This window comes from Trichomonas vaginalis, chromosome I, assembly GCF_026262505.1.
Source record: "Trichomonas vaginalis G3 chromosome I, whole genome shotgun sequence".
Taxonomy (NCBI): Eukaryota; Parabasalia; order Trichomonadida; family Trichomonadidae; genus Trichomonas; species Trichomonas vaginalis.
The window spans coordinates 11,991,156-12,009,209 of record NC_067203.1 but is presented as its reverse complement, the minus strand read 5'-3'; the positions used below and the strand labels follow the sequence as shown (position 1 = coordinate 12,009,209).

At 33.9% G+C, this 18,054-nt stretch overlaps 8 protein-coding genes and 4 pseudogenes across 12 annotated transcripts, besides 3 other annotated features; 8 read left to right on the top strand and 4 right to left on the bottom strand.

Annotated features, from left to right (window-relative positions):
• Positions 1-3,470: part of a mobile genetic element that runs on past the window's edge.
• Positions 175-1,477: a mobile genetic element.
• On the top strand, positions 271-1,397 carry TVAGG3_0972110 (annotated as a pseudogene). The gene has a single exon. A coding segment is annotated over exon 1 (1,127 nt).
• Positions 2,133-2,403, top strand: TVAGG3_0972090 (annotated as a pseudogene). The gene has a single exon. A coding segment is annotated over exon 1 (271 nt).
• Positions 2,874-3,458, bottom strand: TVAGG3_0972070 (uncharacterized protein; the record flags this gene model as incomplete). The annotated part of the gene is made up of 1 exon (XM_051253714.1): positions 2,874-3,458. One exon carries the CDS (start codon positions 3,456-3,458, stop codon positions 2,874-2,876), a length of 585 nt encoding a protein of 194 aa, XP_051079288.1.
• A 59-nt stretch (positions 3,471-3,529) lies between the features above and the next one.
• Positions 3,530-17,588: a mobile genetic element.
• On the bottom strand, positions 3,643-3,963 carry TVAGG3_0972050 (uncharacterized protein; the record flags this gene model as incomplete). The annotated part of the gene is made up of 1 exon (XM_051253713.1): positions 3,643-3,963. The coding sequence occupies one exon, from the start codon at positions 3,961-3,963 to the stop codon at positions 3,643-3,645; it is 321 nt and encodes a 106-aa protein (XP_051079287.1).
• On the bottom strand, positions 4,109-4,637 carry TVAGG3_0972040 (annotated as a pseudogene). The gene has a single exon. A coding segment is annotated over exon 1 (529 nt).
• On the top strand, positions 5,792-6,646 carry TVAGG3_0972030 (protein of unknown function, DUF4106 family; the record flags this gene model as incomplete). The annotated part of the gene is made up of 1 exon (XM_051253712.1): positions 5,792-6,646. One exon carries the CDS (start codon positions 5,792-5,794, stop codon positions 6,644-6,646), a length of 855 nt encoding a protein of 284 aa, XP_051079286.1.
• On the bottom strand, positions 7,881-8,657 carry TVAGG3_0972020 (uncharacterized protein; the record flags this gene model as incomplete). Its single annotated transcript, XM_051253711.1, has 1 exon — positions 7,881-8,657. One exon carries the CDS (start codon positions 8,655-8,657, stop codon positions 7,881-7,883), a length of 777 nt encoding a protein of 258 aa, XP_051079285.1.
• TVAGG3_0972010 (keratin-associated protein family) lies at positions 10,662-11,513 on the top strand (the record flags this gene model as incomplete). The annotated part of the gene is made up of 1 exon (XM_051253710.1): positions 10,662-11,513. A coding segment is annotated over one exon (852 nt), but the record flags the coding sequence as incomplete, so codon positions are not given.
• On the top strand, positions 11,713-12,335 carry TVAGG3_0972000 (integrase core domain containing protein family; the record flags this gene model as incomplete). Its single annotated transcript, XM_051253709.1, has 1 exon — positions 11,713-12,335. A coding segment is annotated over one exon (623 nt), but the record flags the coding sequence as incomplete, so codon positions are not given.
• Positions 13,474-13,990, top strand: TVAGG3_0971990 (annotated as a pseudogene). The gene has a single exon. A coding segment is annotated over exon 1 (517 nt).
• Positions 14,155-14,766, top strand: TVAGG3_0971980 (organellar and viral DNA polymerase type B; the record flags this gene model as incomplete). Its single annotated transcript, XM_051253708.1, has 1 exon — positions 14,155-14,766. The coding sequence occupies one exon, from the start codon at positions 14,155-14,157 to the stop codon at positions 14,764-14,766; it is 612 nt and encodes a 203-aa protein (XP_051079282.1).
• Positions 15,224-15,679, top strand: TVAGG3_0971970 (uncharacterized protein; the record flags this gene model as incomplete). Its single annotated transcript, XM_051253707.1, has 1 exon — positions 15,224-15,679. One exon carries the CDS (start codon positions 15,224-15,226, stop codon positions 15,677-15,679), a length of 456 nt encoding a protein of 151 aa, XP_051079281.1.
• Positions 17,589-18,054: the final 466 nt, after the last annotated feature.

The following is an 18,054-nucleotide window of genomic DNA, read 5'->3' as shown; positions in this document are numbered from 1 at the left end:
TCTTAAGAATTCGACACATATCTTGTTCTCTGTTCTTTAACAAAGGATGAGAGGCGAAATCATCTAAGATAAGAAGACATCTATGAGGGTAAGTCTTCCAATCGTAAGATTGCAATTTCTTCGAAATGTATTCTATCTCTTTCTGTTTGTTTCTGAAGTGTTTCTTCTCTAATATAGGGTGTCCAAAGGTGCGTTTAGCACAGCGCTCTATATGAGACTATTAAAGGAGATATATGCTGATTATAAATATATAATAAAAAATATGAATATATGTATATGATGAGTATGTTGTATTTTGGCGCCATGCCGGAATATAAAATGAATTTTGAGACAAGAGGCGGTTTCGCGGGAAATTTTGGCGGGATTTTTTTCATTTTTTTAATGAATCATAAAGAAAACATCCTCGCTCTTGCAAAAAAATGAAAGACTGTAAAAAAATCTACGAGACATTGGTAAAATGCTTCGTATGGATGCTCCTAGCTATTCCACTGTAACGTATCATTAGGATGTATCACTTCATGAACAAAAAGGCGCCCATCATAAAAATTGACAAAAAATCGCCGCGATCAAAGAAAAATCAAAACAATTCTTCAAGCGCTAGATGAAGACCAAGAGCATCACTCAGAAGGATAGAGGAGATGACAAAGATACCACGTACAACAGTCAGTTATTATCTGCACAATTATTTGAACTACAAACTAGCGTATACACGTTGGGTTCCGCACAACCTTAATTCAGTTCAAAAAAAATCTAGAGTCCAATCTTCGAAAGAGCTCCTCTCTATATTTGGGTGCGTATCAATCCAAGAAGTTTCGCTTTTTAGTAACAGGGGACGAGTCTTGGTTTCAATATGCAACAGAAGCCAAAATCATGTGGATCCCGAAGGATGAAAATCCGCAAACATTCCCGAAGAAAAAAATTGACACACCAATGATGATGTTGTCGGTTTTTTGGGGCTGTGAATGGCATCATCGCAATTGATATTCTTTCAAAAACCTAATACATGAATGCTCAGTATCTAATTGACAATGTTCTTACTCAAATTATCAATTCTGATGAGTTTGAGAAATCCAAACAACAAAAACAAAAGTTTGCAATTCATTTTGATAATTCAAGAGTTCACAAAAGTCATAAGGTAATGAATTACTTGGTGGAAAACAATGTCAAAGTTGTTCCAAAACCAATTTATTCACCTGATTATTGCACCCTCTGACTTTTATTTATTCGGCACGCTAAAAAAGAGAGCTGAAGGACGCGAATTCGCGAGTCCAGATGATTCTTGAAAATTTTGTAAGAGAGCAATTGAGCAATTTTCTCATGATGATTTAAAGCGTGTCTTTCAAGCCTGGATCGATCGCTGCGAACGCGTGATTGAATCCAATGGTGATTATATTTAAATAAACTTTATATATATGTAACTTGTTTATTTCTATTCGCAGTATTCAGGTTTGTGCTAAACACACCTTTGGACACCCTATATTCTCTGCATTTCCTCATTTGGGTCTTTGAACTTAGAATTTATATACTCATTTATAGCATTATACTTCAAAACTCTTCTTTGGTACTTCTTTATCCAATCTAACAACTCAGTATCCTTTATACATACTAACTTAGACTTCTTTATAATATCTTTGAACGAATTGACGGTTTGGTCAAATTGACCAGAAGTCGAACAAATAACAACTAACTCATAGAATGGGTTCTTCTCATCTAGTTTTGTTGTTGTGCAGCCATTTTAAGATAAGTGAAAGTCTTACCCGACCCAGGCGGTGCAATTAGACCTGTTATACCATTCTGAGCAAATAAGAACTTTTCATGTATAGGCTTTATCTGAGCATTTTCTAACTTCCTCTTGTTCTGTTTAAAACATTCTCAAATTTCTTGTCAATGTCAGCAAACTTTTTTTCTAACATATTTTTAGAAAAATTAAAATTTTTATCTTTTAGAAAATGTCTAGCGATTTCGCTATCTATATTCGAGACAAACTTTTTGACAGCAAAACATCTGTCGACCATAAAATCTTACATAGTGTAAACAAGAAAGGTGAATTTGTTCTAAAGTTCTGTTTCTGGGAATATGACAAGAACCATAAAACATTACAAAGAGCAGTCTTAAAATTTGTCAATGACAGACTTGTTGACAGAGATGACGCCGATTGGAGAGATGAAGTCCAACAAAACTTCTTAGAATGCAAAGAAGACACATGCGCTGTTCTTGAAGATGAAATAGAAAACAGAATAGATGAGCTATTAAAGGACAAAGAACTTTTACATAAATATGGTTCGGAGAAATTTGACATAACTCCACCAGAAAAGAAGAAGAGAGAAAAGAAAGAAAAGAAAGTAGAAGAAGAGAAGAAAGAACCTGAACCAGTTCCAGAGAAAAAAGAAATTTGACATGTAAAAATAAAATTTTATTTTTAGAACATTTCTGGGTCAATGTCAATGTTCTCTTCCTCTTTAGGAGTAAACACTGGCTTAGACTCTAAAATCTTTTTACCCAATTTACCTTGAACTTCTACAACTTTTAGACTCATAATATTCATAGTCGTCTGTCTTCTTTGGTTCATAAGGTATAACAAGTTGTATGCTTTGCCTTCTTTAAGGTTTGAGAACCTTCTGGCAAAACTTTCTTTGACTGTTAACAACCTTCTATGTCTAAGTCTTCAAATTTCGCACCATTTTTAGTCACAATAGCAAACTTAACTGGTTCGATGTTCCAAACTTTGCTGAATGAAGACTTTTCAAAATGGTAGAAGTAAACATTCAAATATGTGAATGGGTCTAGTTCTTCTTTAAGTCCTGACATGTACTTGTTTACCGAGATGAATTTCGTCATCTTTTCTATCGGATAAAAAATATTTTTTTTAAAATTTACTCAGAAAAATTTTTCTTTGTATATACACCATTCTGTACGTCTAAAAGACTTTTGACATTTGCCAAGAATGTACGTTTAGAAGCTGCCATATAACCATATTCTTGACAATATTGTTTATATTCATCATATAAAGACTTTTCATCTAAACACTCAAAGTCGCTTTCTTCTATGAACAGTTCATATACACTCTTGTTTGCTTCTAACAATGTTTGTCTCTCTTCGGTATGTGGAATTTGTCTTGGATTGAACTTAGAAATATCTAATGTCATGAAATATGAGAACAAGTGGTTGTAAAAGTCAGATGTCAAAGTTTCTGCTAAGTCGTCAAAATATTCTGTATCTTGCATATGAGAATCTGACGTTCTGACAACTACATATCTTCTGTCAGAACTTTCTAACTTCATCGGAACAGCATTGTTTGAAACCATAATGAAGTTTGCAACATTCTCACAAACTCTTTGGTCTTTATACTTTCTTTCAACAACTCCAACTTTGTCTGTTATAAGACTCTTCAAAGCATCTGAGTTCAAAACTTTTGTTGTATCTATACTTTGAAGTTCATTGCAAACTATAAGTTTCATATTCTCAGTTAGTATGGCTAAGTCGTGTACTGAGGCACTGCGCGCCTCCGTACACCACTTAACCTTAAATATTTACAAAACCGTTAACGTATATTTTACAACACAAACGACAACACTAACTTAACCTTAAATATTTACAAAGCCACCAACCACTTCACCTCACTAATGTAAAAAATAAACGTTCTCACTTACAAAAGTATTGCAACTCCTCCCATTGCTGTGCTTCATATAACAGCTCATAATCTTCTGACTCACTTTCTTCTTCATATAGGTCAAAATCACTGTCAAAATGAATGTTAGTAAGTTTTGACAAAGCTAATGAAATACGTTTACCGTTTGTATCGTATGCTTGTATAAACTTTCCATTCTTCATTCCTTCATAAACGCTCAAACTAACTTTACCCTTTCTCCCTCGTATCTGATAGAATGTATTTTCACGAGGAACGAAGAACAAATTATTGAACTCATGACCGTTGTAGTTTGTTATCTCAATAGTTTTCGTCATTTATATAAAAATAAAATAAAAAATAAAATAAAAAAATAAACTTAAAAATAAATGATATCACCACCCTCACACGTATGAAAACATAGCACAAAAATAAATTTAGGTGAAGTGGTGAGATCTCACCTGTTTTTTCACCCTGTTGAATTCATTGCTTTATAACTCTCTTCCTTGGTTTCTTTTTAGTTGCTTTCTTCACGTCTGTCTCCAACTTGACTATCTTTCTTCTTCGTCCGTAATGATACCAGTTACTTCCACCAGTCAATGGGTCAAATGGTCGTTCATAAGGGTTTCCATACATTCCATAGGGACCATACGGAAGAACTACTAGTGGAGAAGAAACATTTTCTTTAGTTCCATCGACTCTATTTAAATGCATTGTTTCACCTTTCATCTGGTCATTAAAGTCTTTTGCGTGTTTTGCAAACTCATCATCCTTTCCTAAAGCATTTTCTGACTCAGTCGCAACCAAATTGGATGCTTTATTTATGAGCCCTATTTTATTTAATCTTAACTTCTTTGCAACCCAGCCTCCAATCTTCCCTTTATTTGCATCTAATGTCTTCGAAACCCTTCCTCCACTCATTTTATTTACTGCGTCATAAGCTCCAAGTGCTTTTGCTCCAAATGCTAATGCTTTTTGTTCCCATTGCGCCTAAAGCTGCCCAAGCTACCATTTACACCATATTAAAATCATCTCTCTTCAATATTATCTCATAAAAGTTCTCGTTACTGGAGAAAGTCAATGAAACATAAGCGTTCTCACGGGCTTCGCCCTCACCGCTTTGCGTCTATCTAACTTCTTTCTTATCTCATCTATACGCTTCAAAATGTCTGAACAATTGCTAACATCTTCTACAACAGTTATTTCATCATGAATGACCTTCAAGAACAAGCTCATTTAATATGCTATTAAAATCATCTCAATAATGAGTCCATCCTTTCCATCTTTAGGTAGCACAACATCTTTCATTGAAGAAGGTTCGACAAGTCTTATGTTAAACTTACTGACAAAGTTTGTTATACTATAATGCTTCGGTGGCGAATACATGTAGTTTGAAAGACATAATATAGATTCTTCAGCAAATTCACTTATACTGGATTTTATAACAATGTTCTCACGAGACCAAATGCCTCCAATTGACAATCTTGTAAGCAATCCTGCTGAACCTTCTACTGTAAACGTCGATGGTAACATTCCACGAAGGTCATCTATTGACATCGTTGAGTCACTGTATTTAAATATTTTCTTAAAGCAATCGTCATTATCTAACCATGCAATAGCTTTGAAGTTTTCATTCGAATATACATCTGCTTCATTAAATGTAAAACCTGACTTCTTTGCAGAGACGATTTTAAAATCTATTGCATTTGTTTCAAAATTATATGCTATGGTAACTTCTGAAGGTAATGGATGCCCTTCCGCAGTCAGTTGTTCTCTCACTACCGTTTGAAGCTTTGTATTAAAAACTTTCATGTCATCTCCTGTATCTAAGTTCACATACACAGCAACAGGGAAACTATCTTGCTTCTTTGTTTCATCATTATACCTCAAAACATTAAAGTTCTTCAATAATATTGTTCTTCCTGCTGGAATACTTCGAACCTGTCTGATTTCAATAGCTTTCTCACCTCCTACATACTCTACCAGTGTCTTGGATATTCATAAGTATACTGACTTTCTTGAATTTTGGTAGGTTTCATCATAACGTGTTCATAGTATATCTTTATACTCTTGTCAGTTAGACTCGGTGCTATGTTCTGAATATTTCTGACTTGCATTTTTAATGGAGATAAAATGAAGCATTTAATACATGACGTAGATGAAGACATGAATGAAACTACAGACAAACTTAACTCTTCTCTTATTCTTCCTTTCAGCAAAGATTATGAGTTCTGTTCAAATGGTGTGTATTTCTATTGTGGAAAGATGGGTTCAGGTAAGACATTTAACCTCATTCGTCATATACTCATAACAGAGCGTTTAGGAAACGACTCTTACTATGACCAAATCATTATATCAGCAACTTCAGACTCTATGGACTCAACAGCGAAAACATTTATGTCAAAAGTTCAAGCCTCTGTCGTTAAAGTTCCAGACAGTGAACTAATTGAATTTCTTCAACGTTACATTCGACGTAAGAGGAAATATTATGCCATCGTTGAATTTATACAGTCAGGAATGCAAAAGACTTCTGAGGAGATGGAAAGAATTATTGACAAACACCACTTACGTCAGTACTCAGGAGTTTACGATATGAAACGACTTACAAACTACATTCTGTCAAAACTTTCAAAATACCCCTTCAAAATGTATCCTTCAAACACTTTGCTCGTTTGTGACGACTTCGCCGGAAAAGGTTTAGTGTCAAAACCAGACTCACCATTAGCTAACATCATAACTAAAGTCAGACATTACCACTTAACTGTAGCAATACTTATGCAAACATGGAGGTTTTTAGCTTTAAACATAAAACGTCTCATAACTGACTTCGTTATCTTTCAAGGTTTCTCACGTTATGATATTGAACTCATTTGGAAACAGTCAGGTATAACATTACCTTTTGAAGAAATTTGGGAAGCATATAAGTCTCTCATCTCTCCTCGTTCATACCTTGAGATTCATATCATGACTAATACCATTAAAGTCAAAAATATTCCATGGGAACGACCAACATTGTTTTAAAGTTTAACCTTCAATTGACTGATGGTAAACAAATTCCATGCATCTCTGTCGCCATTTCTGTTAATATTTTTGCTGTCATTCATATCATCCACTTCCCCATCCGTTAGCTTTTGAGGATATGCGTTAGAATAGCTGTTCTTAAATGAAGGCTTTTCACCTTTGAGAGCATAAACTCGATAACTTTCTGCATACTTTATGTTTGAACCTCCTGAGCCATCATTGACATAAATTTTTATAGGCTTCCACCCTTTGTTCATATTCCTGCTTCTTCCATTAGCTCTTTTGTTCAGTAGTTCTACATCTTTATACACAGCACCTGTCTCAGTGAATTCAACAATATTTTCATTCGTTAGCTTTACATTCAAACCCTTGTCGAGTATATTGTTCATTTCATACATATAAAAGGTTTTTATTCTATATGAAATGAGAAGCAAATCCATCTTAGCTGGTGCCGTTAATGTTCCAATTGAACCAACATCAAATGTTGACTCACGAACGACAAACAATATTGTCATAAAGAACTATAGTTCGGAGTGTTTGAAAGAAAAAGAACCAGAACTGAAATCCGTGAATTTAAACTCAGCTTCAAGTGCAAACGCTACATCAGATGTTAAGTTAGAGTATCCACCATTAGACCAAATTCTTTCAAGAGAAGCCAACGACAACCCTTACACAAACATTCAAACGAATCCTTCAGATAACATAGACCATTACCTTCTTCAGTTATACCAAACAATTTTACTCAAAGACGATAAGAAGCTTTTGGTAAATCTTATAAGCAAGAACCAAATAATTCTAACAAAGGAGGACCTTGAAAATGTTATATCACGAATAACAGGGAAACAATGTGTCATTGACTATCTCGACCCTGAAATCGAATGCTGTGGTCAAACGCCACCATTCATGAAAATAGGTAACATCCGCATCATTGAAACACCAGGAACTACAGGAGTTGAGTTTAAGTATAAATATTCGAACGAGTATACAAAACTTTCAACAGAATATAAACTTTGCTTGAAATATGTTTTAGTAAATTAAAGCAATTTGTAATATCTATCCAAAACTTCTTCAACAGTATCGAACTCATCTTCATAATGCAAACCTAATCTTATTGACTTGGTGCAGTTTTCACTAACACAATATTTTTCTGTTCTCTTGACTGACATAACTAATTCATTTGTTTCATCAAACAGCAACAACCAAAGTTCATGACCTAATACATAACATTCATACTTTATATTTTTAGCTCTGAGTTCTCTTGTAAGCTGTTGCATTTAATATTTTCTAAAAAGTCAACTTCAACAGTCATTCGCACTGGTGCCTTCAGTTCTACAGGCTCTCCTTGAAAGTCAACAAGTCTGAATTGCATGTCTTTCAAATTATGAGGACTAATGCGAACCCATTTACCTAAATGAGTTGCTATGACAGGAACGTTTGGAATGAACATTGAATTGACTGCATAACAGAAGGATTTATATTCTACTGAACCTTTACTATTAACTCCTGAAATGCCTGTGACATTAGCTATTTTAGACTCAATGTATAAACAATTACCATAACATACGTATGGAACAGATTTCATCTCAATCGTTTTGTCAACACTTTTTAAAGGAAATGTCATATGGTATGCTCCTAAAAGCAATTGAACTCTATGACTCATTCTTGGTATCTTAAACTCCTTCACATAACTGAACTTCAAAACTCCTGCAATAAGTTTAACATTCATTAAGTTTTCTTCGTTATCCTTGTTTATTGTAGTATTTATGAGAGCATTTAACACTCCAGCTAATGTTTCCATCTTATATTCTACATTATTGTGAAATCTTATTTCGTGCTTCTTTCCATCTATTTCAATCTCCATGAAATCTGTTTCATCTGTTATAACGAATGAAGCGATAGTATTGAAGTCAACCATTCTGAATGCAAGCGCCTCATTCTGTAGACCTAAGTTTGTTTGTAGCTTTACTGTCCCGTATTCGTTTGGGTCTGTACTTTGCAAATAGAACAACATTTTATTCTCATTAAAATATGAGTATAGCTGCATATGCGTATGAAGCTGACAGAGCTAAACGTTTATATTTTGGTCAATACTCTCTCACACTTACTGACAAATATATTGTTATCACTGATGGAAATACTGAGAAATACATAACATGGAAGGACTATGAAAAGTTTGACCCTATTTTAACTCCATGTACTATGCCATTTATAAAGGACGGTGAAATTATTGAAAAAGATAATACAACCGTATATAGGTCTGTTTATGAAGCATTAGAATATATGTTGAATCATAACCCAAAAAGATTCGATCCAAGCACTACACCATGTGCAATGCCTTTTATTAAGGACGGTGAAATCGTAAGAGTTCCGGATTCAACGGTTTACACAGCTGTTCAAAACAGTTTACAAAACATTTTAGCGAATATCTTTAATTCAGAAACTACAGAAATGAAATTACCATATATAACAGATGCTAAAGAAATTAAATCAAAAACGACAACATTATTTACGTCACTTAATGATTTAATGACTTATATAATTAATACTCCTTCTCCGACTACAGCATTTGATCCAAACTCGACGGTTTGCAGTGTACCTTTCATAAATGACAGTTCATTAATTGCTTTAAGGGATTCGACAGTAAATGAATCATTAAAGGCGTCATTAATGAAAATCATTGATTTTAACTCATTCACGAATACATATAATTCATTCATTAATGTTTCATATGCTTCTAAAGAATGTGAGCCAAAAACTATCGATAAAGCGGTGTATGAAATAAAAGCATCAACGACGAAATTGAATTCGTTAACTTTGACGGTGATAGTTTCGTTAATGACATAACATCAGGGAAAACAATTTTAACGAAAGAATATTTAAAATCTCATGTTAGTGAGTTCGTTGAAATTGAAAAAGAAGGTGGAATTAAGTTCGATCCACTGAATTTCATTTTCAGCTTAGCGAATGCAGGAATTAATTTTGCTGAATGGACAACTATACAGAGTGAAATAAATGCAATATGGACGTTTTTGGGGTCAAAAGCGGGAATGGGTGAGCTTGTAAATGCTGCAAGAACATTAGGTGAAACAGGAAATTTTGTAGATGGTTTTAAAAGACTTGTTTCAAATGTTTTAACAAACACAAAGAAATTATTTAGATATACCGTACATAACGGACGGATTTTCGAACAGATAGCAACAAACCTCCGGTTATGGCTGCGTTGATGATGGTTAGAGATATAAAACCACGTAACGACGGGAACGAAGAACATGAACAACAGGATACTGGTCGGGTTATTCGAGACATTAAAAACGTGTATCCTGAAGTTATTGATTTATTTAGAGGAGTTAATGATTCAATTTCAAAACATTCTATAACCCTCGATGAAGAGAATAAATTAACAGATTATATATTCGTCATTATTGCAGAACTAATGAAGAGAATAAATGAAAAAGGAATTGGTGATATCATTAATGTCAGCGATGTAATGATGAAAAGAAATTTTGACTCATTATTTACAAAACCGAAAACAGAATATAGTCTTTATGACGTAATTACCGAATTAATGAAAAAGATTAATGATAATAAGAGTTCTGGCGGAAGAGTTGAATTAGAAGTGAATGATGTTAATGAGAAATTAGCCGAAAAAGCAGACAAAAATGAGCTTTTAGCTCTGAGTGATAAAGTCAAGAACCACGTTCATTATATAACTTCAGACGAACAGATTATAACGGACTACCATGGATATTTAACACAAGGTGATGAAGCGAAGACAAAAAATGTTAATGAAAGAAGATATAAATACATTCGTGCTAAAGGTTATGACATAAGCTGTACTGTACAGTATGATGTAGCTAAAGCACCAGAAGCATTTGGTTATACCGGTGAAATTTATGCCTCTACTTTCAATGTTAACGGTGTATTAGTTGAACCAAGATTTACTTTGAGAGTTAAGGCAGAAATAACGTTTGAAGATGCTATTAAAAGTAAAGCTGACAAAGTTGAACTCGAAGCAATGAACAAAGTTTTGAAATCTCATAAACACAACATCTCCGATATAAATGAACTTCAAGCTACATTAGACAGTAAAGCCGACAAGAACCATACAAACGAATCCTTCACTACTGTTAGAGCAGACGATGTAATATTGAACTATACCCTTGGTTCAAGTGCACCTTTAGAGAATCCAAGTACAAGCGTAAAAGATACACTAAACAATTTAGATAACAGTTGCAGGAATATCGAAGATCATGCCAGAAACTTTGAAGCATATGAACTACCAGCAATGTTAGATAAGAAAGCTGACAAAACTTATGTAGATGAAAATTATGCAAAGAAGTCGGAAGTAAATGCTGCGGTTAATGGAAAAGCTGATAAAGAGCACGTGCATGAAGAATTTCAAACAATCAGGATTAAAGAAATTAAGGCATGCATCGAAATAGTAACAAAAACAGGAAGAAACGGTGCAACTGTACATGAACAAAGAATTTATCCTCCGACTTTTCCTAATGGTTTAATAACAAACAATATAAATATTGTAGATGGCGATGGATTTATAAATGTTAAACATGAACTTCAAACAATGAAGGCTCAGATTCTTGAAACCATATATCCTATAGGCTCTATTTATACGTCAATGAACTCAACAAATCCAGCAAGTGTTTTAGGTTTTGGTACATGGCAGCAGATTGTAGACAAATTCTTATACTGTGCTAACTCTTCAAAGCAAACAGGAGGTTCGAAGAAAATTACTGAAGCAAACCTTCCACCGCACACTCATACAGGAACTACAAACTTTTCTGGCGACCATAGCCACTCATTAAGAGACCACCCATTATACAACTCAGAGTATGAAGCTGGCAATGACGTTTTATCTCCATCTTATAACAATTCAGCAAAAAAGATTTTTCGACCAACTGAACCAGGAGGAAATCATGTCCATACTTTCACAACAAATCCAACAGGCTCGGGTGCAGATTATATGCCACCATTTGTGACTGTATTCGCATGGTACCGCGTTCAATGAACGCGCTTGAGCCTAGAATAAAATCTTTAACTTTACATAAATGAGCTTGAAAGAAGTATTCGAACAACATCCATGGAGGTCATTTAAGAAGTTCAATGAAGCTGCAAAGAGTTGGGGATTTACTAACAGAGCTGAAGTGAAAAGGTTCTTTGACAAAAATGTTGTACATCAAACAAAAATAAACCCTTACGACTACTTTTTACCAATTTACTCCAACACTCCTGACGCATACCAATTTGACACTCTCATTCAAAGCAGAAAAGGAGGACATAAACCATTCCTCATCTTCATTAATGTTAACACTCGTAAAGCATATGCATATATAATGAAAAATAAAGGAACTCGTGAAGTGTTAAGAGTTTTACAAAAGTTTGTAGCAGAACATAGCCCAAGTACTTTAACATCAGACCAAGACAGTGCATACCTCAGCAATGAAATCACAGATTTTCTCATTAAGCATAACATAACTCACTACACTACTGAAGACCATAACCATAACATACTCGGCATCATAAACCGCTTCATAAGAACGCTCAGAGATTTAAATCAAGAGCGAGACTTTACCGAAGAAACAATGAAACATTTTCTCGAAGTATATAATTCCTCAACACATTCTACAACAGGACATACACCAAATTCAATGACACAACAACAAGAAGAAAAGTATATACAAAAGAAACGAAGCCAAACACAAAATATCAGAAATTCAACACAATTTACCCTCATTCCTGGTACAAAAGTTCGTGTAGTTCTTGACGACAAACCGTTGACAAAGAAACGTTTAAGGTTAAGTAGAAACTATTATATCGTAGACTCTACGCAAGGTAATGGATATCTTATAAAAGCTGCTGACGACTCTATTGCGTTTTACCCTCGACATAAATTAGTCGAAAGTAGTAATGGCAAACTTGCTGAAACCATTGACGAAGCAAAGCGAGGAGTGGTTATTGAAATACTTGGCTATAACATAAACGATGACACTTATAAAGTAAGATATGAAGGAGGCGTTGAAGATGTTATACCATCTAAGAACTTGAGAGAGTCAAAGCCAACACATCTGGGACCATTAGAGCGGGAGTACTGGAAAGACAAAAATAAGCCAGAAAGAATAAGAAAATTCTTCTAAACTTTTTCATTAGATGTAAATCAGACATGAATGAGAACAGTCATGATATCATTAATGGTACCATTTATTTTTGTCATAAATTTACACCAAAAATAATTAGGTGAAGAGGTGAGATCTCACCCGTTTTTTCACCTCTTTTTTCACCCTCATGAATTTTCATGAATTTCCTTAAGATAGAAAAAATAAAGTTAGTTTTATTTTTATTTATTTTTTTATTTTGTATGTAAAGATATGATTTCAACAATCGGCACAACAGCAATTCAAGCCGCGAACGGCAGGACTCTGTCCGCAACAGCACCAAACTCGTTAGTTATGAATCCTACGTCAATGTTAGTAGAAATGAAAAACTTCATTCCTTCTTCATATACTTTCGAAACAAAAATCCAGAAGATAAAGCAAGAACTGTTAACAAGTAATTTAGACTGTACCGCACAGGATGAAGAAAATGAAGAATATCTTTATGACATGCAGGACCTCATCGACCATTTACCTAAACTACCTGAAATTCAGCAACAAAAACTAACCATTCCCGAATTTGACGAAATTGAAGTCAAAGCAACTGACTCAGTAGAAATAAAGAAGTTCATACGAAAGGTAAACTATGAGTTTCTAGGATATCATTGCAACCATAAAGTTATGGACAAAGATTGCGACATGGTTTATAAAAATATTTCTGACCTTTACAAATCCGAAGAATTTAAGACATACGACAACTTTGTTTCATTATTGCAGAATGTGTATGGCAGATAAGAGATAAAGATAGAAGAGGTAAAGTATGGAATGAACAGATAAAACCAGCAGCTTTTGAGTTAAAGAAAACCATTGACGCCTTAGTTGTTCTAGCTGGTTTTATTTCAATGTATAACGCAAAAACGATGCCGCAATGTTCAAAATGTAAAGCAGCAATAAGAAAATATAACTACTCAGTCAAAGAGATAGAAAGAATGCGAAACGACTATGCAGACTTAAAGAAAGAAGCAGAAAAGCCAGCAGAAGATAAAATGGATATGTTGACATTTCTTAATAAAAACTATCCAACAGCAGAAGATTTCCTTCTGTCTGACGTCAAGAAGAAGTATAAAGAAACTTTCGGCATGTTAAAACATTCGATGTACTAAAAGAAGAAATAGAAGCTACGAAACTGTTTAGGATTTCAAATATACATCGTACAATTCATGTAAAACGCTTGTGAAAAAACAGGTGAGAAAACAGGTGAGAAAACGGGTGAGATCTCACCTCTTCACCTAAACATTATTTTTGCTGAAAAATGACCAAATTTCATGAATTTTCATAAAAGATAAAAATAAAGTTAGTTTTATTTTTATTTATTTTTTTATCTTGTATGTAAAGACAGTAATGACAAACATTGAGTTTGAAACAGTTAGAAAGATTGACAATGACACCAAAGTGGTTAGAATAGGTGATTTAAACGTAAGATACTCAAAGAAATACAACAAATATTCTTTGTCAGACATTATAACACCTTCTGGAAAGAAAACAAAGGACTGGGTTAGAATTGCTTCTACTCAGAAAATTTTGACAAGAAATCCTGAGCTCATGATATCAGTAGCATTTCATGGAACAAGAGCATATCTTATAGACAAAAGTCTTATACCAATAGTTTTGTTATGGTTAGACCCAGTTGTTGGATATAACTTCATAACATATGGTTCATTCGATACGGAACGTTGCAGTGAAGGCTTACTTTACATCGTTCAGAAACCGAAGGACTTCAACACAAAAAGATATAAGATAGGAAGGACATATAATATAACTCAAAGATATGACAGTACAGTCAATAGAGTCAAGGTTGTGTTCGTTAATGATATGAGAGCTGCTGAAACAGAACTGCTTGAAGTTTTTGAGAAAATGTATGGTGCTCCCACGAAAGGTAAAGAAACGTTTGAAGTAGATGAGATAGATAAAGCTATAAAATTATTTGACGAAGTTGCTGAAAAATACATGTAAAGCGTTTATTTTTGGTCTTTTGTGAAAGTCAGAAAATAAAGTTAGTTTTATTTTTATTTATTTTTTTATCTTGTATGTAAAGACAGTAATGTCAACATCAGAGAACACAACAACTGCTATCGTTCATGAAGCCATAAATGAAGAATACGAATACATACAGTATAACAAACAATTGACTCATTCGTTCAGTCAAAGATGACATGTACCAAATGCAAAGTATAATGAATGCTCTTCGTTCTACAAAGCAAGCATATCATTGGTTTGAAAACCAACAGACAAAAGAACTTTTAGAAGAATTTCTCATATGATTGCTTCCCTCGGAAAACCGAGAGAAGAGATTCCGTACGAAAATCGCAAGAATTTGGCTCCTGGTTTGAAAGGTTATTATGTTCATAGACTTTTAGTAAACGCTGTAGCAATGTGGGCTTCACCTCGTTATGCTTGTTATATTTTCATGATGTTAGATGAACTATATAAAGCAGAACGCGGAGAGATGGAAAAGAAACTTCAAGCAAAAGATGAAGTCATTGAATCCAAAGACAAAAGCATACAGAAAAGAATACCGCGTTCAGTACCAAAAGGAAAGGAAAAGAGTTATAGGTATATGATATATACTGAAGAATTGGAGAAAGAAGAAGATAAAGATATGGTTATGTTGCATTTAGTCAGAAGAAACAACAAGAGCTTTTATGACTTAGCTAAAATATATAAATCTGACAGAAACTGGTTCTATCGTGAAAACTTACCGATTTCAATGACACCGAATGAGCAAATAAAGGAAATTGTCAAAAATACTCTTCCTCAAACACACTATGACATCAAAGGTTGCACAATACTTACATTCAAAGAAGACTTAACATTACTGAAGGAAAAAATAACAGAATATTTCGATAACTTCAAAGAGGAAGAATGAAGTCACGACAACATTAACGAAGAAGTCACGACAACATTAACGAAAAGAGAATGAGGTGAAAAAAGAGGTGAAAAAACGGGTGAGATCTCACCTCTTCACCTAAAAATATATTTTTGTGCTATATTTACACTCATTTACGAAGAAGTCATGAATCCTACGTCAATTATGTTCGACACTGATAACATTAACGATAACATAACGATAACATTAACGATAACATTCATTTTTTGCATTACTGGTGTGTCAAAATGTGTCATGTTGCATCATTTTAAAAGAAGTTAATTAACCTGGTGACATGGTGACGTGGTGACATGGTGACACCTCAGTTACTCAAAAATATATTTTGGTTAAATAGCTTCAGGGTCTATTTCTTCAAACCATTTCACTTTCTTCGTCAATGTCACATAGAAGCTTCTTCAACCTTTGGTAAGAATTTCTGTATAACATCTTTGTTCGTTATTGTCTTTCAGAGATGAAAGGATAATATTTCACATTTGTTTCAACCCTTCTTATAATTCTTTCTGTCGGAAAAGATTATAGCCAATACTGAAGAAGTAAAAGTTAGAGTTCTTTAAGACAGTATAATGAGTATCTTGACATTCACGAGAAACTCTTTTGTTTCAAACTACTGCTAACTCTTAGTGAAGTATAACGTTTGCGGTCAATGACGATAGCTAATGGTCTGACATACTGACCAACTTAGATCTTTCACAAACTTCTTGTTAAGATAACATTAAATTTGAAGCATTATTGAACTCATTCTTGATGGCAGTAGCGAGAGCATTGTATGAAAAGAACTTGCAATCTTGATGTGTTTCCATAAAATAAAATATTAAATTATTTTGAAAAATACTTTAAAAAAATCTAATCTAATTTTTTCAAAAAATATTTTTTGTATTTCCTACTAAAGATGTATGCGAAGTTGTCTAAGTCTAGAACACTACGGAAATAAAACAACTTCTTAACAGAAAGCTAACATAGAATAAGTAGCAAAACATTACGCGCAACAAACAAAAAAGCACTCGCTGACTTCTTAAAGACTATAATGGTGCAATAAGTTATGATAGAATTCATGAGTTCATAACAGGCACGCACGGCCGAGGACGAAGTCCATTGCAAAAGAGCATTTCCTTTAAATGACGTTGCTAATTGACTATATATCATAGGACGTTTCACAGTACCTCATGAAGTAAGAAGAGAAATGTTTGACATAACAAATGCAAACGTTCGGTGAAACAAGAGAAGAGACGACAACAGACACACTGAACACAACAAGAAGTGAGATGTTTAACGTGCTATTAGATACAGTTTCGCAAAAGCTCATCACGATGTCATTCGTTCACATTGACTTGATACTCAAACCAAAAGAAGGGAGAGATGGTTAAAGAAAGTATGAAGAAATATAGAGAAAAATGTGAAATCAGTCTCCAATTAGACTCATTGATCTCTTTAATATCGAAGCTATTATACTGATGAACCATTAACGAGAACTACTTCTAACAAACATTTCGTAGTTTTCATGAGCACTCAATCAGAGAAATTAATTTCTAATAAGCAATTCAACAACAAAGCAAATGGCATGTAGATTGTATCAATAACATTGGTGGACAAGTATGAATGTTTTACGTTAAACCTCAATAACTATTGGAACAATTACTACAAATCAGCCTCTATGTAAGGAAACTTCATATCAGTAGTATGATAGAAAGACAAATTGCTAAGCCATATTGTATTATCTTTGTAGTTTTAATGCACATGACTTCTTGCTTGCAACAAAATAATCTTATGAAATTAAAGATTTATGATTACAGAATATGGAAGGCTTAACGAGTCAATGTAAAAGAAAGGTCAAATTCAAAAAAGAACCATTAATTTAGAGAATGAAAGACAACTGACAAATGACAGGAAACGCCAATGTTTTGAAGCTCGTTTAAGCAAACAGAAACCACACTATATAGGAAAGCTTTGAAACTAATGTGATAAAGACGGTTTTATAAGAAGAGATAAGTCGTTCTATGTTCTGTTAATAGTATCTTTGCACTATACCCTGGTATAATCCCTCGAGCCTTCTCAAATCTTCACTTTGAAACTGCCCTGAAGCCATAAATTAATGCCGAATAACCTGTGATTATTACAGTCAGAGTGACACTCATTTTGTTACGGTATATCTTTGCTTCTAGTTCTGAAGTAGTTGAATCTACACCACACTTATTGCTGACCCCATGAGAGAATCATTCGTTCTGTTTCCGAGATTTCACTCAAAGATAAATACTTAAGATATTTCTGATCGCAACAGACGAATTTCGAACTGTATATCATTTAATATACATTCTGGTTACTTCAATGACTCCAAGACATATGAAACATAAAGAAAT